At 34.9% G+C, this 25,366-nt stretch overlaps 1 protein-coding gene and 1 long non-coding RNA gene across 3 annotated transcripts in view; one reads left to right on the forward strand and one right to left on the reverse strand.

Annotated features, from left to right (window-relative positions):
* Positions 1–25,366, reverse strand: part of LOC125225787 (lachesin) — a 124,197-nt gene that overhangs the window by 25,289 nt on the left and 73,542 nt on the right. The window contains exon 8 of the mRNA XM_048129640.1: positions 18,158–18,286. Coding sequence (XP_047985597.1) covers positions 18,158–18,286 — 129 coding nt within the window. The remainder of the gene's footprint in view (positions 1–18,157; positions 18,287–25,366) is intronic.
* Positions 6,373–10,146, forward strand: LOC125225788. 2 transcript variants are annotated; one of them, XR_007177018.1, is made up of 5 exons: positions 6,373–6,936; positions 7,229–7,345; positions 7,686–7,815; positions 8,277–8,359; positions 9,989–10,146. It is a non-coding gene; the product is annotated as an uncharacterized LOC125225788 (long non-coding RNA). The 2 variants fall into 2 exon arrangements; XR_007177017.1 differs by lacking the exon at positions 6,373–6,936 and having other exon boundaries at positions 7,179–7,345.

Consider the following 25,366-nt stretch of genomic DNA (forward strand, 5'->3'; position numbering starts at 1 on the left):
CCCCATAGAAAATTACTAAATTCAATTTTACTGACCAACTAAACAAACAAGTGAAGTTTCCTTTACGTGCTATAATCTAAGCTTAGTTTTGCAAGAATTACTCCCTACAAAACCAAACACACAGACTTATCTCCAAGCACCAGCCATACATCGACCCAGTCTTTGTATTGCTTAACGGCGCTCATGAAACAAAGCACAGAAAACTTCACTATACACATCAATTTAAATGTAACACTACACTATAAATAGAACACTAAAATAACCCCACAACTGACAGTAAAGCAATTCCACCATAGGTCTAAGTTCAACTGTACGACGATATTGTCCCCGCACAATCAAACAGAGACACAATTTCAAAGTTTACATCACTTAGAATAATTTCCAAGTAAAAACAAACAGAGAAATAATAGCAGAACAACTTCACTCACCAGTATAACACACGAAAGCCAGAGACACTGTTAGTCTTGCAGATATTTTAAGAATGACGCGCGTCGGCTCGCTCCGACCCTTTTATAACTTCAAACATCGACATACCATCGACACAGTATCGACGTTTCATCGACACAGTATCGACATACCATCGACACAGTATCGACACACAATCGACATAACATCGACATACTATCGACATACCATCGACTATCGACACAATATCGACATAACATCGACATACTATCGACTATCGACACAATATCGACATAACATCGACATAACATCGACACAACATCGACTATCGACACAGTATCGACATAACATCGACATACTATCGACTATCGACACAGTATCGACATAACATCGACAGAAAGCCATTAACTTGCGCACATAAGAAAAAGATCACAAGTGCTTTGTTTACACTCATACGCTCTACGCAATAAAGTTCACGATCATCACGCGGATGTTTGCTTATTAACACGTGCAGATTGCAGCTGTTTTAGAGAGAGACAGAGCTATTGGTATTGATACCTATGTAGTCCAATAGTGGAGTGTTCCGTAAATATTTTTACGTAAATATTATTTTGTGAAAGACTGTTTAAATCAATTTAGTAAGTGATTTCGCAATGAAAGATCACATTTGTTCTTAATTGTTACATTGAATGATATATTCAGGAAGTATAATAATCAATATTAGTCATTATTACCTCTCTGACTCGTAATTGGAACCAAGACATAATATCGGAACGCTATGCAGTTGACAACTGTCAATGTCAGTATTTCGTCCATGTGAACGTAGTTTGTTGATAAATACGTTTTTCCAACCTGTTTTACATTTAATAATAGTGAATTTTATCAGTGATGACGTAACTAAACATGTGATTAACCATCAAAGATATTGTTTGTTAAAATATTCAATGAAATCCCGAAGGAAATATGCACCAAAAAGTGGGTCAAGGAAAAGTTGATTCGCCGTAAGTTTTATATGTAATAACGAGTCCATTTCCTCGTCATAGACGCTTGTTCTGTTACAACTCGCCCCCGATTGGATTTCTTTTACAAAATACAAAGTGGTTTGTAAAAAAATCCAATCTCACTTAGCAAAAGAAGCAATAAAATTGAATAAAAGAAGAATATCTCTAGATCAGTCGGAAATATCCCCCCATTTCTAATCGTGTGGTGTGTATTCCAATACTATGCAACTGCTAGCGACTCAGTTTTGAAATCAGTTCATCAGAATCTCGACAATGAACCATGATAACCCCTTTCTCAGAGTCCACGCATCGCCAGGGATACCAGGTTGTGAATCTGATAAGTCCTACTAACCCGTTCTTGCTAGCTCGTTCCCCGGTCGCGGCGAATATTCATTCCATCCACACTGTTGGACCGGAATAATTATCGTAATAATTTCAACGAGTTCACAATAACTTCCCACGCAATTACGAAGAAACCTTTAGAGCTCTCATTATAAGTCCAGAGCCTTCAATCTCCATTGTCGGAACTCAAACCAATTTCTCTACCTAATCACTCCCAGCCACATGTCTTGGCGCATGTCTCATACTTGAATAAAATATACTGACTTAAGATCTGTTTGGATGTGTTTTTTTTTTTTTATAAAACAAACCTTAAATGACATAAGCATGTACCTCAACTCGGTACCATATCATGATCAAATGAAGAAATGATTTGATGATACTAAACTTCACATATTTGAACACATAACAAGGAAACAAATATTGATAAGAGCCTCGTTCTCACTAGACGATATCGGCCCTTAAATATGTCGATTGTCAAATACATCCCATTCAAGATGAGGTGTGTGGTTTTCGTATGGGTCTTATTACCTTGTGTAGTAGTAGTCACAAAAAACTACCCTTGAAATGGGTCGAATCCATTGGATTTTAACCTAACCAATAAGAATTTTATGACTAATGTGTTCCCAAAATTCCCCCTTGTTTGTTCCCGCAAATTCCGACCAAACTAGTTTTGACCACTTTCCAGCGCTGTCTGTCCGTATCAATCCACTCATTCCATAAAAAAAAATCATTCAAGACACACATCATTCAGTCATTCATCCCATTCAAAACATTCTTACATCTATAAACATTCATCATCTCTAAATTATTCACACACACACACACAATGTAACCATTCTTACTTCCTCATTCGCTCTTTCACTCGATCTCAACAGAAAGCCGACGCTTTTAAAAGTAATCAAAATAAAGAATAAAAATGGAAATAAAATAACATAATAACTTCAAAATTCACGTATCCCATTTTACCCCACTCTACCCTGACTCGAGGACAAAGAAAATTTCATTTTATTTACGAAAGGTCCTTCATTCATCTATGTTTAATTTTATAAAATAATTACTAACCGCAAACAATTTGACAATATGTGAAATTTGTTTGATACACATGTTAAAAATAAAATGTTCGTACGGACAAAATGTTACATTTTATGGTCACATTTTAACTAGAGTCAATTACTGTAAGTTCACTACCCTACTTTCAATTTTCCTGTCTTTGTTTTTTTTTCTGCAGTTCATAATGCAAAATTGATAACATAAAATGCAAAAATTTAATAAAAGTAAGTACAGTCAGCTAAAAACTTAGTGGCCCTCCCTACTCCGATCTTTGTAGAACAAAATACTGACCAAGTTATGCTTAGAAACGAGGATCTGCACTGGTGATTACCGATATTGTACAGTATACCACCCTATATAATGTAAAAAAATGATAACGCATAAATAATAAATATCACTGCTAACTGTAATAACTAAAATGAAAAATAGTTTATCCACCGCTCTGAATTTTCTAATGTCTACCCCAGGTAGACTAGATACTATATGTCCAATTATGATTATATTAAAAGAATCCAACCTTACAATGAATGTTCAATACATTATCTATACAAAAAAAAGATTAAAAAAAAATTGTTGTCCACATAATGAACCGACTTCTTTATCTAGATAATAAAAAAGATCCGTATTATAGATTTACATCCACCATACACCACTTTATAATCCTAGGAATGAAACTACTAAATGACAGTGAAACTTTACGATGGGCTAGCCAATAAGGCCCTTTATCACACAAATCACTATAGAAATAAAATTAATTTTAGTCAAAATTTTGACTTCTACCACCCTGATAATAATAACACTGCATCTCAATAAAATTTTGAAGAACTCACGACGCATTTAAAATAATGATAATGATGATGATGATAGGAAAGAAAAATAATAATGTACCACATAAGTATGCCACACTGAAAGAAAACTTTTACTAAAAGGTCATTGACTTGTAACCAATGTACACATAAAATTTACATTACACATCATGTAATGTTCATAATAAGCGCATATTACAATTTTGCAAAAAAAATAATTGCAGTTTTGAAGTGGTTTTCATGTTTTTAATTTTTTCCCGCAAAATATGATGTATCCTTAATTTTGATATGGTTTTGATATTTTTTGTAAAATATAATGTAACATCAAATTTGATGTGATTTTGATAAAATATATTCCCTTTTTTTTTTTTCAAACTATCTGCAAAATTTTATTTTGGTTTTAATTGCCTTATGATAAAATACAAAATGATGTCATAAGTAGGTTCAAAATACTTTTATTTGATTGAATAATAATATAACAAAATAATGATTTTTTCTTGAAACGAGCTTAAAACTTGTATTGTCCTATTCTATGTCTTCAATATTGTATAACATGCCCCGAAAGTTTTGTAACCTCAGACAATCCATTCCTTCTTCATGGCATTCGCAGCTGCAGCAAACTTAGCAAATTGTTAACAAACACGACAATGGGTTGAGGAACTTGGTTAAGGTGTCTCTCTTCCTTTTTTTTCTTTTCATACTTGGCTAGTTCTATGATGAGTTCTTGAGTAGCTAATGATGATGATTAGATCCTGCTGGCCTCCTGGTAATATTTCAAAATTTTCCAAACTATTCTCTTCTCAGTCGGTGTCATAACCCAGGACACCATGAAACCTCTTCCGAAGACACGCTGCAGACTTGATCACAATCAGCATAATCACAGAAGATCCAGTCATTTATTCTTGAACACAGCAAGTAACTTGAAACCAATGAATATTTCTTCATCTCTAAAGTTGGCTAGTCCTTATTTGTCCAATCATTGGTCAAAAAAATAAAATATTGCATAAATCGAATATCATAAACACTTGTTATTTCACTAGCGTTACTAAGCATGCATTTAAACACACACTGAAGTTTTCACCGCATGTCTCCACCATCCTCGCTGATCCACTATGTTCAATGACAGAACCACTGCTGTGGTAAGAATCTATCTTAGGTTAAAACTAAAGTTAAGTTAAAGACTTCCAATAAACAGAGGGAAAGATAAAATAAAAATCACAAGCGTTAAAATATTTTCCAAAAAAAATATGCCAACTAAGGTTGCAGGACCATCTAGGTACTTTAACCATATGAGACGTACGTCTCATTTACGTTCACCTACAATTATTATTATTATTATTTTTTTTTTCCTCTAGTATGATGTCTGATCGCTAAGTGACTTTAATTTTTCTAACTCAAAAATTACTGCAGACTATAAAACTCCGTCTTGTTTGCTCAATAAAACTAGAATAGGGTAAATTAACTGGGGTTTTGAACACTTACATATATGTATTTTTCTTGATCGGCATTTTCTGTTCCATTCTTCTGTTTAGTGTGGCATAATATGGCACCACTAACAACATAATCATATTGAAAATCTTCAGTAACACATTGGTCCTATGAGCAGGTATGAGACCAGGCTCAAAAACTCTTACTCCTCCGTTAGTTGACATCAAAAGCCGGGTACTTCAACTCGAACGTCCCACGAAATATCTCAATGTTCACTTCATGTTTTTCGCGTCCAAACTGTTGCTAACTCTGTCTCCATGTACTCAAGTCTTGCACTATTGCACTAACACCTTTTTTAACTAACTAATTATGGCCTAAAACTAATTGAAATTACTATGTTTTCACTAACAGAGCTCTTCGTTTCAAACCGTAGTTCACATTTCTCTTCGTCTGATAATAAGACGTCACTAAAAATCACACGTGCTTCTACACAATCAACTATACTAATTATTGGAAGCTACACAACACTGTAATTTCAGTGAAATCGGTTATCTATAAAAATTTAATTACTTCGCGCTCAGATATTTTCGTAAGGAACTGTCATTGTCATACTTAGCCGTTTTTTTTTTTTACAATTTTCCTCATGGGCGTATTTTCATTGTAAACACACTAAAGTGTTTTTGAGTAGTCGCAAATATTAAATGGAGATAAATTTGAACCAGGTTTGATTTGTGCGTATTTCATTTTCAACAAAACAATTATTTGATATCATAAATTTAGCCTATCATAATGTTCAAATATTTGACTAGCTATTAGAAATATATAATTGATTTTTTTTTTTTAAATAATTTAATGAAATCGAACGAAAACTATCGTGTAGATTTGCCTTTATGCGTAGGAAATTGCGTGTGCGCATCGGTTTACAAAAGTGTGACCAGATTAAAAATATATTGTGAGATTCTTTAAGGAGTTACCAGACGGTCGGACCGCACTTGTAAGTGGACATGTGATTAGCCCTATTAACAAAATACCATTCAGAACCTACACAACTTGTATAGTTTGATGTGATTTAAGCAATAGAAAATTAAATTAACAAAATCTTTTGTATTTAAATACATCTATTGTATTAATTTTACTATAATGAAGTAGAGAAAAATGAAGTAAAGTTTTGTAAATGACAACACCGGACAATAAATTACTGAATTACTGAATATCTTTTGTCGAAAATTGTATGACCGATCAAGCGTACCAACTTAAAAACAATGATAGTTTGTGTAATGTCACCGATAGAACACCTTTTGGCGAAGATATATGTTATCTGTGGTTAAATTGTTTCTCTAATCTATGTCATGCTTACCGCTAATCCGCTTGTTCGCGAAAAAATGGCAGATCCGTTTTTGTTTTCTTTAGCTCATTATTAATTACGTGATCTACAACTAGAATTATTTAAATATTCGCTTTATTTTACTCGGCTTAAACAAACGACAAGCAATTCTGCGCCGACGCCGGTCATGCATGAGCCGTCCATATTCGCCATTTTGTCATTTGTCCTTTAAGTAAGAAAATGCAAACAAAACATTATTTGCCCTAAACACGCGTTACTCTCAGATAATATTGCCGAATGCCGACAAAGTGATCTTGTTTTATCAAACTGAACTCCGAACTGCAATTGCAATGTAATTTTCCGATAGCGAAAGTGAGGTTATGAAATTGACATGACATTTAGTGAATGCAATGCAATGGACATGTGTTTTGTTGTGTTTCTCATCAAGATAATAGAAGAATCTAGTGCTCATACTCATGATCTAATGAGCAAACAGCCCCTGTAAAGGATGTCTTATCGGGCTATGTCTCTACTGATAAAACGAATGAATTGCCTACTTCAAAAGCAGCTTAGCAAGAAGGTAAGTCCTTGTTTTTACTCTTCAATGTGTCATGTCATCAAACGAGTCATTGTTTTTTTTGAAATCCAGCAGAACATACTTGCGAACTACAATAAATAGACCAAATATATATGGTGAAATGTTGCTTATTTCGTTGTTTTATCGTCAGATAAATTAATGATTAGTAAATTTCCCACGTTACTTTCTGACTTTCACATTTCCTAAGAGGATCTAAATGTACGTAAAATAGGCCTAACTAACAAAATATATTTGTTACTTTCAATGAGGTTTACATGGTTGTTCGATTTTTCAGTTTCAACATCTAATTGGAATTTCTCTGGAAAGTTTACAATGTCCGATATTTCTACACATCTGCCACAAATTTATGGAAATCAATATTTATAGAAACTGAACATACCTTGATTAAATGGTAAGCATTAAAAATATGTTCGACTAATTTATTTGATCTAGGCTACCTAACTGTTCTTGGAAATTGTAACATTGTTTCCGTACCAACATATAAACTTCTCAATTAATTTTCTGAAGCGCTGGCTTATGGGCTATGAAAAATAATATTTGTAGGACCTCAAACGAATGTCATGGCATTTAAAAATAGGCATTGAATCTTGTCCAAACTTTAATTTTGTATTTTTCAAAGATAAAACTTGACGTCTGATACTTAAATAAAATTATGTAGACTAAAATTCAGACTTAGCATAGATTTTATTTCTGCTACATTGAGTTTAAATAGTGTATGTATCAATTTTCAGTATATGAAATGGATTATCATCATTGAAGAACATCAACCAGCTGTCGGCAACATGCAGGTTGACTGAGGAATCCCCAGTGCGTGGTCACGGACCGTTCCCCATATATCTACTGACTTCATATAAATGAAAGGTACTTATATTTTATAATAGCTCGTACTATTTATTAAATTTAAAAGTTAATAGCTCATGGCATTAATATTATATTTAGATAATTTAGGCGAAGTATAGCGATGGTAATAAGCAATGAAGTGAAAATTAAACTTACATTAATTTATCCTAATTTTATTGGTTAAGCAAACTTATTACTAACTCATTTATGTCCTAGCTCATGTAGATATGAATTGCTAGGCAGGGGTTCTCAAACTTTTTAATATTTTTTTTCCTTTTGTACATTTTGCTGTATGCGTTGTTTTTTTCTGACACAATATTTCTCATGGGCGTGTCTTAGTTCCAAAAATTAAGCGACGCGCCCCCGTGAGTAGATAAATGAAATAATATTGAACCCAATTTGGCAGGACCTAACTCTAAAACTAAACCCTTTTCTTACTCTATCTAATATTATATTTCTAATGTCTGACTATTTCCTTTCAGTGTCGCTGATCTGCACTACCAGCTCGTTCAACGTTACTGACCACAAAGTAATCCGACAATCAGATCGGACCTGGTCATGTTAGGTAAGTTTACATTCCTACTGCGTACCACATACTACATACTTTTTCTGAACCTCAGTAAAATATAGTTTTATAGTAGTAATGGTGCTTATTATCTACGAGTATGCCTACTTAACAGGAATATTACAAGTTTCAATCAATTTTCATAAAATTATTTGAGCAATTGTGACAATGATCAAGCAGTGGTGGAGTTAAGGTATGGCGAGGTACGACCTCCCAGATGCTGGTAATGCTAATATTTCGTAGGATATGTTTGACATGGTTGTAATGAAGTACAGTATGTTGGCATACTCCTGACTTGTGAAATATTGTATAAAAGCTGTGTACACAATCTACCGAACATAATAATTGTATGGTTTTACACTTACTATTTTAGACTAGCCTACAGCTTATCATGTAAGATAACGAACTCATGTCATATGAAGCTATTGAAAATCTTGTTTATACATACATACTTATTTGTATTACTACAGTAAAAATATACACGTGTAGAAAATTGAAATTCGTACAGTGCATTTAATTTAATGAAATAATTGACAGATATAGGCTACGGTGACCTCTCACCATCAAGAGGGACGTATGCCTGTTTACCAAAGATGTAGTATGAAAATGTATGACAACTTATAAGTTAATGAACTTAAATTAGTCCTAAAATGATTAATACGTATAATCTAACAGACAGACATTTGTTCTCATAGTGAAAATATTCAGTATAAAGACTTTGTCAATTTATTGTATGATGTATGAAATCCTGTGAGACAATACGTATATTATAGAGTTACAACTGAAATGCAAACAAACCATCCATCGAAGGAGGTACTGTCATAGTATAACATGCGTGTAGCTATTCAGTATTCATAGAAAAATGGCGGGACGCCCCATATAATATTGTACTTCAGCGCGACAATAAATAATCGCGCCCCCATAACGATTAGACTAGAGCCTATCTTCTTGTATTACTAGGTCTTAAATCTAGGGCTTAGGTATCCTAGATTATTTTAGGAAAATAACCTTACATCTAGACTGTAGTTATCCTGCCTATGAATGAAATTCTGTATAACAAGCCTGCTAGGAATATGTATATCATCAGAGTGTCCATAGACTATATAAAACAGCATCGAAGCTATCCGATCTCCGGTGTGAAGTGCAAACGTGATGTTAGCTTTCAAAATAACCCTGAAGATGGCAGAACCTGCTAAGAAAATGTACTGGGCATATAGAGAACTATTTGTTTTAACATGAAATTCTATTACTATTGTACATTGTGTACACACTTATGTTTCCAATTCCGGTCACGAGGTGGCAAACTCTTCTAAAGTGCTACAGCTCCGCGCTTTCTTTTATTTTAGGTACATGAATATTTTTTCTATAAGTACCTAGTATTTTACGTACTAGCCCTGCCTATCCCACAGCTAGAAAAACATACATTAAGGCACAGAATAAATAATAGTACTACACATAGGCGCAAGGAAACGTTAAGTTGCGCCAAAGCCAACAATTGCTACGTAGCAATGCAACCAAATGGCCTAATCGGGACGATGTTTAACCACTACGATTATGAGCTAATTTCCTAGAAATAGATTTTGTCTAGGTTTACTACGCTATTTTAATTTTTATTTTTTTATTTTTCAGGTACCAAAGGAAAACGAAAATATCATTGGTTCTATACTGATGCATGACTTCGCTCGGAACGCGGCAAGAATTAACAATGGAAGAAAATACTACAGACGTGTTTATTAACAATAAAGTTATTTTTGTTTTTATGAAATAGCGATTGAATAAAAATATTAGGTATATGAGTTTTATTTAGAGATGAAATAAGTCAGGAAATACAGCACACCCACTCGTTTTCACAACAACAAATGTAGCCTGGTAAGGCTACTTCCTATTATTTATTTGTAAACCTTGGTATCCAAGATGTGTTCTATAGAGCACATCTTAAATCCTGGTCACGGCACCAAATGTAACTAAACCTCCGCTCACCTTACTTATTTACTTACTTACTTGACTAACCAACAGTATAGTTAACCCCCCTTTAAATATACTCCGTAAATTTGGCCTTGTGATCGTCTAGCGTGAATAAGTAGAACCCTTCGACGTGAACCGCGATAACCTAGATCCTTTAATGAGTATCAGCTGTATTTTTGACTAATTTTTAAAATTTTATTTATTTATATTTTAAAGAAGAATAAAGGTTATTGTAGCATAATAATATAGTGTTATAGAAGAGTATTTTATCAGATTTAGGCCTAGAAAGTTATGAGTGAGAAAATTAATGACGTAATGAAGAAATTTTAAAATAAAAGTTAGTGAGTGAAACATACATGAAATAAATATTAAAAATTATTTTGGAAAACAACCGCTACGCTCTATTAGTGATCCTGGCTTGGGTACGAACTTGCGTTGCGGAATAGGATCCTTAATCTCAATCAAACTGCTTTATTGAGAGTCCTATGCCAAGCCAGAAGGGCTATCTATCTACTAACTAACCCCCCCTTTTATTTTGTTTCTTTTCCCCTAGCTAAACCCCCCTTTTCCCCAATACTGCTAATAGACCATAACTTCTCGATCCTTCTAATGTATCATCAAGGCTCCGAGTAGTTGCTACCACTGAGAACGAAGTAAATAAGTCTAGTAACTCCTTGAAGCTTTTGACTTGTCATCAGTGGACGGCGCTCGCATGCCACTGGGCCCTATAACAAACCTATGCTTTTTATTCCAAAGAATAGTTTGTTTCCCTAACCAACTTGATAGAATTTACCTTGAAAAACTAGTTAGCAACACTCACTGGCTCGATGTTACATGAAGAATCAGAAATTGCTACCACAATTATTAATTTCACTCAAATAAATTAAGTAATAAGAGATTTTATAAATTACCAGTTTTACCACATATTTTAAGATAGTAAACACCACATTTAAAGTCCATTTAAACCATATAAATAGTAGTAGTTAAATTATTTCTCCACAATACACGTTGACCAATTATATTCCAAAACCAATCATAAAAGAACTCTACTTTCATAGAAATAGTGTGTGACTCTACCCTAATCCTATCGTTTTCCCTACTCTAACATATCTGAAACACAGACCCTCACTTACCATAGATCTTGTGTTCAGAATATGTACAAGTGTATCCCTACTAGAACTGTACAGTTCAGCCAGCGAAGCTGAGATAGGCAACCTATAAGCTTGTGTTCTGATCCCCCTCTGCTCTTGCCCGCGGGCTAGGGTAGCAGAGAGTAGATCGCCCTATCCGTGTATATATCCAGTATTCTAGGACACACCAGTACCAGCCACATGGGAAACCCAGCTGCGATCAACTTTACTTAGATGTGGATCGATCACAACCTAAATCCCCAGCGACCAACGCCAGCATGAACGAGAACACCGAGTAAATAAATATATATATATATAGGACCCCAGCCTCAAATACTGCCGACTTCAGTGAGCAAGGATTACTCCTAATGTCTTTCGTCAATCGTGAAAGTCCTCACTTCCATCTAACAGTTGGACTCTTTGAGACCGGTGAGAAAGTACGCCTTTTGTAAGTAAATAAAGACGCCCAAGCCCTCCACTTGGAACAAAAAGACCCCTAAACGCCTCTTATTTGACACCGTAAGGGAAGAAGCGCCTAGCCGGACAACAGTCTGTCACAAACAATGTTCTGGCTTATAACTTTCACAAAATAACCCCATAGAAAATTACTAAATTCAATTTTACTGACCAACTAAACAAACAAGTGAAGTTTCCTTTACGTGCTATAATCTAAGCTTAGTTTTGCAAGAATTACTCCCTACAAAACCAAACACAGACTTATCTCCAAGCACCAGCCATACATCGACCCAGTCTTTGTATTGCTTAACGGCGCTCATGAAACAAAGCACAGAAAACTTCACTATACACATCAATTTAAATGTAACACTACACTATAAATAGAACACTAAAATAACCCCACAACTGACAGTAAAGCAATTCCACCATAGGTCTAAGTTCAACTGTACGACGATATTGTCCCCGCACAATCAAACAGAGACACAATTTCAAAGTTTACATCACTTAGAATAATTTCCAAGTAAAAACAAACAGAGAAATAATAGCAGAACAACTTCACTCACCAGTATAACACACGAAAGCCAGAGACACTGTTAGTCTTGCAGATATTTTAAGAATGACGCGCGTCGGCTCGCTCCGACCCTTTTATAACTTCAAACATCGACATACCATCGACACAGTATCGACGTTTCATCGACACAGTATCGACATACCATCGACACAGTATCGACACACAATCGACATAACATCGACATACTATCGACATACCATCGACTATCGACACAATATCGACATAACATCGACATACTATCGACTATCGACACAATATCGACATAACATCGACATAACATCGACACAACATCGACTATCGACACAGTATCGACATAACATCGACATACTATCGACTATCGACACAGTATCGACATAACATCGACAGAAAGCCATTAACTTGCGCACATAAGAAAAAGATCACAAGTGCTTTGTTTACACTCATACGCTCTACGCAATAAAGTTCACGATCATCACGCGGATGTTTGCTTATTAACACGTGCAGATTGCAGCTGTTTTAGAGAGAGACAGAGCTATTGGTATTGATACCTATGTAGTCCAATAGTGGAGTGTTCCGTAAATATTTTTACGTAAATATTATTTTGTGAAAGACTGTTTAAATCAATTTAGTAAGTGATTTCGCAATGAAAGATCACATTTGTTCGTTATAAATGTAATTGAAGTATATTACAGTAATCTACGGAATAAGCAAATAAATTTAATAGTCTTATGCTTACAATGCAAGCGTAGCATTATCCACTTGCTCACGGAGGGCGGTACGCTCGAAATAATAGGCGGGATGTAATCTGTAACGTGTTTTAATGTGTAATCGATTGCGTGAAGTAAATTCTGTGATATGGACATGGTATAGATTCTGGTGCCAGTATTTCTTTGTTAGGAAATTCTTCTCATGTTTACTTTGAAAAACTCGGTTTTACTCTAGTTAAAGAAAATAAAATTTCATGTTCGGTTGCGGACGGTTTTAATTTGGATTTATTAGGGGTAATGTTTTTACCGTTAACTTTTAAGGATATAACTCATGTTATTAAATTTCATGTCGTACCGACAATCGTGTCAAATGTAATTTTAGGATGTGATTTTTGGAAAGCGTTTAAATTAGCACCTGAAATTTTTGATAATATTGATTATAGAAAAGCCCCGGACACATTTTTCAATTTTCAAATTGATCATAAACAAATTTGTTCATTGACATCGTTCGATAAATTGATGCCGTATGAGAGGGAATTAGCATTGTCAGTAATTGACAGGTTTGAAGACATTTCCACAGATAAAAAAGGTTTGGGTAGGACATCTTTGATTGAATACGTGATAGACACAGGCGATGCATTACCAATTAAAGCTAAGCAGTATCCTCTTTCACCAGAAAAGAGAGACGCATTATCTAAGGAATTGGATAGGATGCTTGAGCTGGATGTGGTAACACCTAGTGAGAGTCCTTGGAATAATCCCGTAATTCTAGTTAAAAAATCAAGTGGTGAATGGAGATTTTGCTTGGATAGTCGGAAGTTAAATTCGGTTACTAAGGCTGATTCCTATGCTATTCCTTATACACCACAAATTTTGGATAGTCTTAAGGAGGCAAAGTTTTTATCATCTTTGGATTTATCGGCTAGTTTTTGGCAAATACCTTTGAATAAGGATTCGCAAGATAAGACGACATTTAATGTTATTGGAAGAGGTGCTTATAAATTTAAAGTTATGCCTTTTGGAATTTCTGGGGCTACGGCGAGGCAACAACGATTAATGGATATGCTTTTTCATCAAAATTTTTGTTCAGACATTCCGAATGATGAATGAGATTTTAACACTCATTTATTGCTTTTGAACCGTGTGCTTGATAAATTAAAGACCACGCATCTTTAAAATGGTTTTTAAAATTAGAAAATCCGTCTGGTAGATTAGCATGTTGGGGGTGTCGTTTATCGCAGTTCAATTTCGAGTTAGAGCATAGAAAGGGTTCTGATAATGTAGTTCCCGATGCATTGTCAAGACTTATGCCTATCAATGTTATAAACACAACTCCACTGGGAACTGTAGAAGATGCATGGTATGACAAGATATTGAAATCTTGCCAAGAACATCCTTCAAATGTTCCGAATTATCAAATTAGAGATCAAAAACTGTACCGTTATAGTAAAAGCAAGTATAGCTTAACTTCAGAGTTCGATTGGAAAGAAGTGATTCGTAAAGAGCATAGGCAGAAAATTATCGAGGAATTTCATTCAATGCCAACAGCAGGACACCTAGGTGTATTTAAAACTCACAGGAGGATATGTTTACGTTTTTATTGGCCAAGAATGTTCGATGATATTCAACATTTTATTAAGGATTGTAAAATTTGTTCTGCTTATAAGCACTCTACCAAAAGGACTATAGGTTTAATGGGAAAACCTAAAGTTTGTAATAGACCTTTTCAGGTGGTTTCGGTTGATTTAGTAGGACCTTTGCCTAGATCTCAATCCGGGTATACGTTTCTACTGGTAGTAACGTGCTGTTTCTCAAAGTTTACACTCTTGCTTCCTTTAAGACGTGCTACTAGTGCAATTGTGGCAAAAAACTTTGAGAATCATGTCATTCTAGCGCACGGAGTACCAGAAACCGTGATTGTGGATAATGGAACACAATTTACGGGATCTGAGCTTCGGAAGCTGCTAGAACGTTACAATGTTCCAAAGCATCATTATACTCCTAAATACATGCCGCAAGTGAATTTGGTGGAAAGATATAACAAAACTATCATGATAGCAGTTGCTTCTTATGTTCAAGATAACCATCGTTCTTGGGATAAGCACTTGCATGAAATACAATTTGCCATAAACAGTGCGGTGAATGAGTCAACTGGTTTTTCACCATTCTTCTAGTTGACGCAAGAGAACCTGTCATCAATGGAAACTTTTATAAGGATACTCAAGGCAGTTATTCTCTTGATATTCCAAGAGAGGAGTATGCTGGGGAATTTGGGTGTCTGAAAGGTGTATTTGAGGAGGTTAGGAAGCATTTAGTAAATGCTCATGCAAAAAATGCTTCAAATTACAACTTGCGTCGTAGACATGCTACTTTTAAGGTGGGCGGTATTGTCTGGAAGGCAAATTATACACAAAGTAATGCACAGCAATTTAAAATGGCGAAGTAAGCACCAAAATATGTGCAGTGTAAGATCACCAAAGTTTTATCACCTTTGGTTTATGAGCTAGAAACGATGGATGGTCATCCACTAGGCTCTTGGCATGTCAAAGATTTTAAGGTTTGAACTGTCAGCAATCGATTTTTGTAATTCTCTCGTTGCGTTTGAATAGTTTTATATTTAAACACAAAAGTGATTGTGGTTTCAGTATTATATTTTAAATGGTATTTTACTGGTTATAAGGATAATGATTGTATGTAAGAGTTGGTATGAGAGTATGTATGTTTTGGCAGAATTTTGTAATCATAAAGTTGTTTTGAGACAGTTGAAGCTAGGTTGTCTGATTGATTTTATGAATTTATTATTGGTCGGATGTTATTTTTGTCAAGGTATATGTAAATTTAATTCTACATTACAATTTCAGGCATAGTTATTGTGTTCTCCGACAGATTACAAGCATTAAAGTTTTGGGTTCGTTGTAATCAGTAGTTTTAACTCGTCGCTTTGTTAATCGGTAGAACTCGTCGTTTTTTTTTGTATCTATTTAAAAAATATACAAGGTTATTATCTGATTATCGAAGGATTTCGAGATTTGTTGAACGAAGTATAAGTACTTCGTTGGAAGTTATCGTTTCTTTTAAAGAGTATTTTCTTTAGTTATCGTTTGTTTTATATGTTATGATTCGTAGTATTTCTTGTTTCGGATCAGATGGGCTAAGTTGTAGTTAGGCTTATCGCGCCTGAGGACAGGCAAGTTCACTAATAATTGGTGTTTCACGGCAGTGAACTTTCTTGTTGGAAGGGGGGTATTGTCACGTAGCGACACCTAGTGAGTATCAGTGTTACTAACGTGGTATGTATTTTGTTACTTTTATGATTTTATTTCTTCTAATAAATAAATAATATGTTCTAGTTAAATTAATAAAATTACATTCCTATACTTTCAGTCTATTTTATAGTTTCAGCATAAAGGTTTTGTTCATCTAGTTTGGCTAGTTACCTCTATGGTGGGGAATTTGAATTTGGATAGAGAAAGAACAAATGAATGGTGAGATGGAAAATTCTGGACGTGAAGAAAAGGCGTTTTCTGACTAAATATGTACAGAAATTAATTTTATAAGATAATAATAATGTTCATTGGCATGGAATGCATATCCATATATATTATATATGCATATCGAGGAAGTTTATAGATGCATAGTAAGGGAAAGTTTTAATTTGGTGTTTTGGAAATGCATAGTTCCATCATCGAGGACAGGAGCAATAGGTCCTCAGACTACGCACTGCAGCTGTTGCTGATATGCGTTGGCGTTTCGGTGGTTGTGCTGAGACCTAATAATTTTAATGCTTTGTATTTTTGTATTTTGCTTGTCTGCTGAAGTATTTTCCGGTAAGTGTTACCATAGTTCAATCTTAAAAGGAGTATGGAAATTCTTTAGCTTATAAACGTGGTTCTTATTATTCTATTTCTATTGTAGGGGAGGAGAATGTTCATACTTCACTAATGAATCCGGAGCCGGGAACGGAGTGTTTCTTCGGGGACTTCAGCGATAGCAGGTACCTATTGTGTTGGTTTATTGGTTCTTTGTTTATTTGGTTTTACCTTTTGGTTTGTTTCTTTTTACAGTTAAAATCTTAATTTAAATCCTTTCTATTCAAAAGTTAATAACCATAAAATGAATACTTGAAAGCCTATCTCATGATTGCAACATTTGCCAGATCCAGTTTTAGTTTCAGTTCTAGTTATAGCATTAAGAGTCACACATTTACTGAGTAATAATTTTTGTTTACAACTATTTGTTTGGTGGTGGTTTAATCTATATATTAGGTTTATCTTAAAATAAGTTTGATCTATGGATGGTGTTACACATAGGATGTGTTTTTCCTAGGTTTTATGATCGAACTGAACTTGATGTAAATAACAGTTTAACGAACCAAATCTTGCTCTACCAAGTTACTGAGTTAGGTTTTATTTAGGGTGTACATAATAAAGAATTTTGTATAAAATACTGGTGTTTCTTTATTCTTTCCCGAACCCTAGGTATTATGTCAACAGCCGGGCATATCTCTTAGATAGGTCGGTGACAGCCGCTATGCAGCCGCTAGATCTCTACACCCCTATTTCCATGGATCGCAGTGTATCCATAGGGCTCCCCAAAGAAACAAGTAGCTATGGTTGCTTCATAATGAGCTCTGTTTTACGTTATAACTAAACGAAGTTATAAAATACTCGTATCAGCTATCGAGTAGCAGACGTTGTATCTACATGCTCAATGGTTTAGGTATATTATGGTTTTACTTACAATGTACATGAAGCATTATCCGCTTGCTCACGGAGGGCTGTACGTCGTTGGACGCTATGCAGAGATACGCGCCCATTTCCATGGATCGAAGTGCTCCCCAAAGAAACAAGTAGCTATGGTTGTTTGATACTTAATGAGCTCTGTTTTACGTTATAACTAAACGAAGTTACAAAATACTCGTACCAGCTATCGAGTAGCAGACGTTGCATCTACATGCTCAATGGTAGGTATATTATGGTTTGATACTCACAATGTACATGTAGCATTATCCGCTTGCTCACGGAGGGCGGTACGCCGTTGGCCGCTATGCAGAGATACGCGCCCATTTCGGAGCGCGTCACCTTTGTCAGGTTCACTACGTCGCCCTCTAGGGATGTCACTGCGAAACAAGATAAATACAATCGTTATTTAAGACGCTGACAACACCCAATGAGCTTGACGCTAGCGTACACTGTCTATTATTATGGGAGAAAGTGAGAGCGCGATGTCACTAAAACAGAGCGGCTAGGTACGAAAAGTACGGAAAAATATCCATTATTTGTGCAATATGTTTCGTTAGTGTTTTAGATATGTATATTTTACGGCCGCACCGAAATCTCAAGGAAGGTGGTTTTCAATTCGTCTGGAATTTTTTTTTATGATTGGTCCACGATATCTCCGTCGTTACTGGACAGATTTTGAAATTTTTTTTTGATCGAATGTATATGCATACAGATTGGTCCCATTTTTATCAGAACCCATTTCTGATGATGGGATCCTGGAGAAATCGAGGGAACTCCTCAAATCTGAATGGCATACATATGGTGGTTTTTGTGTTTTTATAAGAACAGCATGCATTTACGTACGGAACAGTGACATTTGGTGCAGTGGAACTGCTGATGATGATCAGAACTGAACTCCTCAAGTCTGAACGGCACACCTATAGTGACTTTGGTATTTTTATAAGAACAACATGCACTTACGTCCAGAACAGTGACATTTGGTGCAGTGGAACTGCTGATGGAGATCAGAACGGAACTCCTCAAATTTGAACGGCACGCTTATAATGACTTTGGTATTTTTATAAGAACAGCAGCTTGCGTTTACTTTCAGAACAGTGACATTTGGTGCAGTGGCACTTCTGATGATGATCAGAACGGATCTCCTCAAATCTGAACGGCACACTTATAGTGACTTTCGTATTATTATAATAACAGCATACATTTAAGTTCAGAATAGTGACATTTATTTGTTAGAAGATTTGTTCTCTTTGTTATGCTTTCATATTGAGTTTTCAAGTTAAATTCTGTCAAGATAGATAGATAGATACTCTTTATTGGCACACCTCAGCAAAAGATACAGAAAAAAGTTACAGTGGAGACAAAACAAATGATCAAGCTCGATTTCTTATATGTAATCGGATATCGGATTCGTGAGAAATTGAGGAAAGTTCTCAAACCCTAACAGTATACGAATATTCATTAAATTTGTGTTTCCATCAAATAATCAAAGATTTATATTAAAAACATTTTTAAAAATTACCTACACATTTCTACATAATCCAACATTCGCATTCGGCGTTTTTTTTAAATGATTGTTATTTTAATTTTAATTAAAGACAACTAAGTGATAATTGAACGACATACCTGTGGACATACCTCTAGAACCGTTAAATGACGAACTCGAGACCAATCTTTGCAATTTTTTTCTATCGAGCCGATTTCGTTAAATCGTGTATCGAGTACGGCTATGTTCGTTGGAATATAATGAATAATAAATAATTTACTTGCCTTACTAAAACTAATAGTTTGTCTTAAAAAACTGCGCAAGTAACATCAATTTTGCGCAGTTTGGTGTTGTCAGCCCCAAAGAAAAGTTATTGAATTATTCCACAAACACGTAAGTTTTGAGTCACTCAGGGTTAGTTTCATTCGATGTATATTGACCGGGATATGGATCATGATTTGAAAACAAAAAGGTACCTAATCATGTTCTTTATCCCGGGCAATATAAGTCTCGAAATATACTTTATCTACATCGCTTCACGTACTTTCCTGCTATAGTGAATACCTTCAGACGTTGGGTTAAATATAACGTAAGTTTTACGCGATTAAGTCTCGTTTTAATTTAATAATACTTAGCTACTTTAATGGGAGAAGTCCCATGCCGAAGCCATGCCGAATGCCAGTTGCCGAAGGGCAACAATTAAGTTTTAATACTTTTTCCTTAGCTGACGACAATTTAAGAGACCTATATTCGGCAGAGGGATATAGATAGACTGCAATTGATGGGACAGTACCATTTGCCTAATAAAGTAACGGTCGGTGTACCGGGATTCGGTTGAAATTCTTAGTTGACGTTTCACTAAGCTGGATAAAGTTAAGGTATACATTGATAAAATTAGATTTGCATAGGTACTTTAGTTTCGATCAGATTCTTAGCTAAGTTCTTTACTAGATACGGAGCTGGCTAATGCAAGGTAAGCATTGATCAACTCGAAAAATATTAGATTTGCATTTTTGATAAATAAGGAGCAGTCAAGAGCCTACTCAAGTTTTCGCAGTATCACCAAGTATGTGCACACCGCTTAACTCTAACATCTTCAACTAACATCGCGCACTAGTGGTTCGGCAGTGCTTACTTTACATTTTGCGCTGAGTGTTAGAAAACATTTCATCCAGAAGTTGACGGGTTTCGTAAACAAATGCCGTTAGCGGTTTCAACTCGAGCTGTTTTCGTAACACCTTAGAGAAGTACCTTTACAGTCATTATTCAAACAAGAGGATAAAAAACGGGCAATATTTTCCGAAGGTGAGGGGTGATGGTTAAAAGTGTAGAGCTCTAGAACGGTCGCCTGGCGGTTCGTTAGCAAACAATGCGGTCACAGCGCGAGGCATGGAGTACTCGCGTGTTTATTTTATTAATTATTTTGCGATTCAAAGCTAATTAGCTAATAGAATGTGGTATTGGGGCAGAAATGTTATGATAGCAGTTAAAGTATTAAGTATTTTGTTGAACAAAACGTTCCCCCAAATCATCTCAAATGTGCGACTGTCACACAAAAATATTATGCTTAATAAAAATGTCCTTATTAAAATAATAGGCACAATATTTGCATAAACACATAATGTCTTTATACATATAAATAAAAACATTTAACACCTATTTATTTATGCACATCAATATTTCTTTTCTTATAATTTAATGAAAATATATCTCATAAATACTTACTGCAAGTTTCAATTACAACATTCAATCGATTACATTCAGCAGATAATAAACCCAACACTCAATTATCACCAGCTACCCGAACATGCAAATAATTCCCGATCGAACGCGGAAGTTTTCCAAGAGCGACTCCACGGCTCTGCAAGCCTCCTTAAAGGCGGGCCGCTGAATAAACTTGCCCTGTCGATGTGTCATAAGTCAAGTGACGCTCGAGCAGGACCCTAGTGGTTTTGCCATAGACGTACAAACTTTCTTGGGACAGAGCGTTCGGGAACTAAGGAGCTTCAAAATTATGTTTTAAGTTTTGTTCATTTAAGATACGACATGGGTAGTGTTAAAGAATCTGGGGATAGGGATAGGGATATCTTTAAGGGAGTTATTTGGTACTGTAGTTTGATTTGAAATAAATAAAAAAAAACGCGAAAAATGGTTGCTCTTTGTATAGAAATTTGAACGACTTCCTTATAATCAAAAAAATATATGCATGTAAAAGCTCTTCTACTTTTTTTTTAATAAGAACAGTAAGAACACGATACCTGCATTTCATTCATTTTGCATCGAATAGTTTCTTTAAAAAGTCGGTATTTTTGAAGCGGTTATAGATTTTGCATTATATTCCGATTAGAATAAACATTTGTTGATATCGTCTAATTACGATTAAATATTCCTAACAGACAGACCACCACATTGATGCTAAACAGTGCGCTTTATTTGCAGTCTTTGTTGGTCAATTGACATAAATTAACCACAAACGTGGAATAATTACATACTACCAAACTATATCAGTACATAATCACAAAATAATACTGTACAAGTAATTCTGTTCATATTTATTAAGGATATATCGTCTGGGGTATGGGGTACCAAACTAGCAAATAGTGTTACAAACAGCCAAACAATGTAACAAGGAAATTATACCTCACTACATTTGCTACATATTAGTTTTATACTAATACATAGTAATATTGTACTATCCCTGACACAGTTCTTGCCCGTAACCATCAGAGTTCTAGTTCAAAGTTTTATCCAAATTTCAATTTCCATCATCGCTGTTTTAATTGGATATACATAATCCGCTTTCATTGTTAAAATATTTACCCCCATACAGGTCGTAAACTTTCCAAAGTCTACGCTAAGTTAACCAAAGTCCATGGGCCGGTACTTTCGCGAAGGGTCCTCGAATTAAATGAAAGAGCAATATTTTCCCGCAGTGCCTTGTTTTCAAGTTATCATTTTAATTAAGAACTTGAGACGTGTCGCCTGAAGTTGCTAATCATTATTAGGACGATTGAAGGAGCAAATACAATGTAACTTAAGAAAATTTGTAGCGAGAATTTTGAGGTTGATGTACTTTGTAAGATGAGGTAGCCAGCGACAATGTCGTTATAATAACTTTTAATTTGTTACGTAAGAACTTGATATCTGTAAAATGAAAAAAAAAATACAGGTAAATGTCATTATTGTTTTATTTAAATGACTTACATGCGCTTTCTGTAATAGTTTAGCGTGTAGTAAGTATGAAAATATTTATCTTCTTATTCAGGATATAACTAGTAAGTTAATTAACATAGATAATGTCAATCAGCGTGTCTTCCAAATCATGTAGAAAATACCATGTGTTGAAATAATATTGTGACTGTGACTTGATATGCATCATAATAGTAGATATTATAAGTGTCGGCTCGCAGCCCCGCAGAGATGAAATTGTCAAATAGAAGGATGCTGGAGTTAATTTGCATCAGTCTCGGAGTAAGTTCCCGCCATTCATTCGCTTATCTGCATAATTTGCTGTACAACATGAAACAAATAGGCACGCGACACGCCGTTTCCACCAGAACATGTTTTATGAGAAACAATAAAGGGCAGATTTTGAATAATACCCCTTTGTTGGGCACCACTGTTTACTGTCCTTATTATTGTTATATTTCCCTTATTATTCGCCGAGGATTCGTGAAAGGTGTCTTTGTACTTTTTGCCAACGAGGGAATAATTTGCAAGGCGGATTTTGTTTATAATTTACAGTTCGCTCATTTCACTTTTATAATTTGACGATGATGATTCATTGACACGCAATTGCGATAAGTAGATAAGTATCGTTGCATTTTTTTAAAAGTGAGATCATCAGACTATATCAAGGATTTATGTCTGTAAAAGTCGTGTTCATAATTCGCTCTTCTGGATTTTGTTTTAAACCAAACACAGAAGCACAACTTGTACAAATAAATTGCTATAAATAGCTAAAACCGCAATGTAAATTATCCGGTTTATGTAAAACAATACTGAAAACCTATAAACTTATACAGCCTCGGTGCAATATTCCGAGATAATATTTTTCCTACAAACTGATTTATTAACAGGAAGTTTCCTATAAGTTTAGTGTAACAAATTTGAAAATGCCCGGCGCCATCATTGAAAAACTATATTTCTCAAGTCCGACGTCCTCGAACTTTCCTCATTGGAATATTCTGAAGAAACATCGCCTACGTAATGGATAGCCTGTATTGTTTCACTTCAGATTTATGGAGGTAACTTGTAACGGCTTCTTTAATTAGACTTCTTCAGTCAAATTGATGATTGTTATTGATGCCGGTTAATTTGGAATAGGTTAGGGCGAGGTTTCACCTTAATACTGTTTCATTATTTAGAAAGTTTTCGATTTTTGATGACCGATCGGTTTGTTAATTTGATGAGAGAATGAAAGCGGTAACTCAAGTACTGTGTGGAAGTAAAGATGAATTGACGTAGTGCACTTTGTCTTAACAGGTTTGTATGGAGCGCTCGCCTCGTCGTGAAAGTCATTATGGGTACCGCTATGTTTGCTTTAATGAATTGACTGATGGCAAGCGAAGGCTTCAACAGAGGGTTAAGTGGGACCAGCTGATTAATCACCTTGACACTAGTTTTCGATTGCTTCTATAAATGAGTAGGTATACGTTGATTGGTACCTAATATTATTTGCGTCATACCTATTAATACATATGTGAGTGTGCACGGGATAACGTCCCATTTTGTCGATTGCTATAAAGCCGTTTGTATGATTTGACAAAAGTTTTTACTTTTTAAATGTTTTAATTTTATAAAATTTGACTCTTGGAGACCCTATACATCTCCATGGATTATTTGATTAAGTATAATATCTTTACTTGTAACATTCAGAGTCTTCTACAACTCTAAAATTATTATAGATTTCATTTTTCTTTGTATCTGTTTGTGCTTTCTCTATGTATTAATTATAGTTAGTAATAATATGACATTTAGAGACTTTATACATCTCTAACTCTACACCAGTTTATATCTACTTTGTTTATGATTAATATTTTTAATTGTTAATATTTCTACTAATTTAATTTGTTTAACTTTAATGAATGTAATGTTGACATGTAAAAGTGCCCCCGTGGCCTATTTGCTGAATAAATGATTTTATATTTTTCAGCTTTGTCAGTTTATTTGTATAAAGATGCAAGAAAATCTCGCCTTAATGGTAACCGACAAAGTGGGACGTTATACCGAACACACTTAGATATATTGATTTAAAATACGCACATGTTCACTTACATTACTAAACGGAACTTAATCGCGTAACACTTACGTCCAATTTTGCTGACATTTCGACGTTACATTACGTGTCTGCCTGTGACCACTGATATAATGTCACATCCGATTCGCCAGCCAAAATATAAACGTAAGTTTTATGCCATTAAATCCTGTTTCAGTTTAATAATGTCCCTATTAATAATGTAATTTTTTTACTTTTTAATTCTTTATGCATTTATACACGTAACGTTAGATAGGACATTGGAGAAGTTATACATAGTGTCTTTTGTTTCGTTGGCACAAAGTTGCTAAGTCGCAGAATTAGTATTATTATTATCCGTTACTATTTTAACGATGCAAAAATAACGATGATTACTACATTTTTGTAAACAAACAAGTCTGACGAAGTGCCGAGCACACAGTTAAAATGCGCTCGAATATTGTTTCAATTGTGAAAACATGGGCAATAAAATTTAGCAATACAAATGGCTACGTTGTTTAATTTGTCAATTCAATAACCCTTTCAGGTTTCGGTCGAATGTGGAGGGAAGTAAGTAATTATTCCCGGGACGTCTAGTGGTAATCCTGTGGGATTAGAAAGGGCGTTGAATGGTAATAGGAATTCATGAGATGCTGCGCCGCGATTTACTACTAAGATTCGATAGTGAATATTGAATGTGATTTATTTGGACCTTGTGCCATTTATAAAAATGGATCG

This window comes from Leguminivora glycinivorella, chromosome 4 (assembly GCF_023078275.1).
Source record: "Leguminivora glycinivorella isolate SPB_JAAS2020 chromosome 4, LegGlyc_1.1, whole genome shotgun sequence".
NCBI lineage: Eukaryota > Metazoa > Arthropoda > Insecta > Lepidoptera > Tortricidae > Leguminivora > Leguminivora glycinivorella.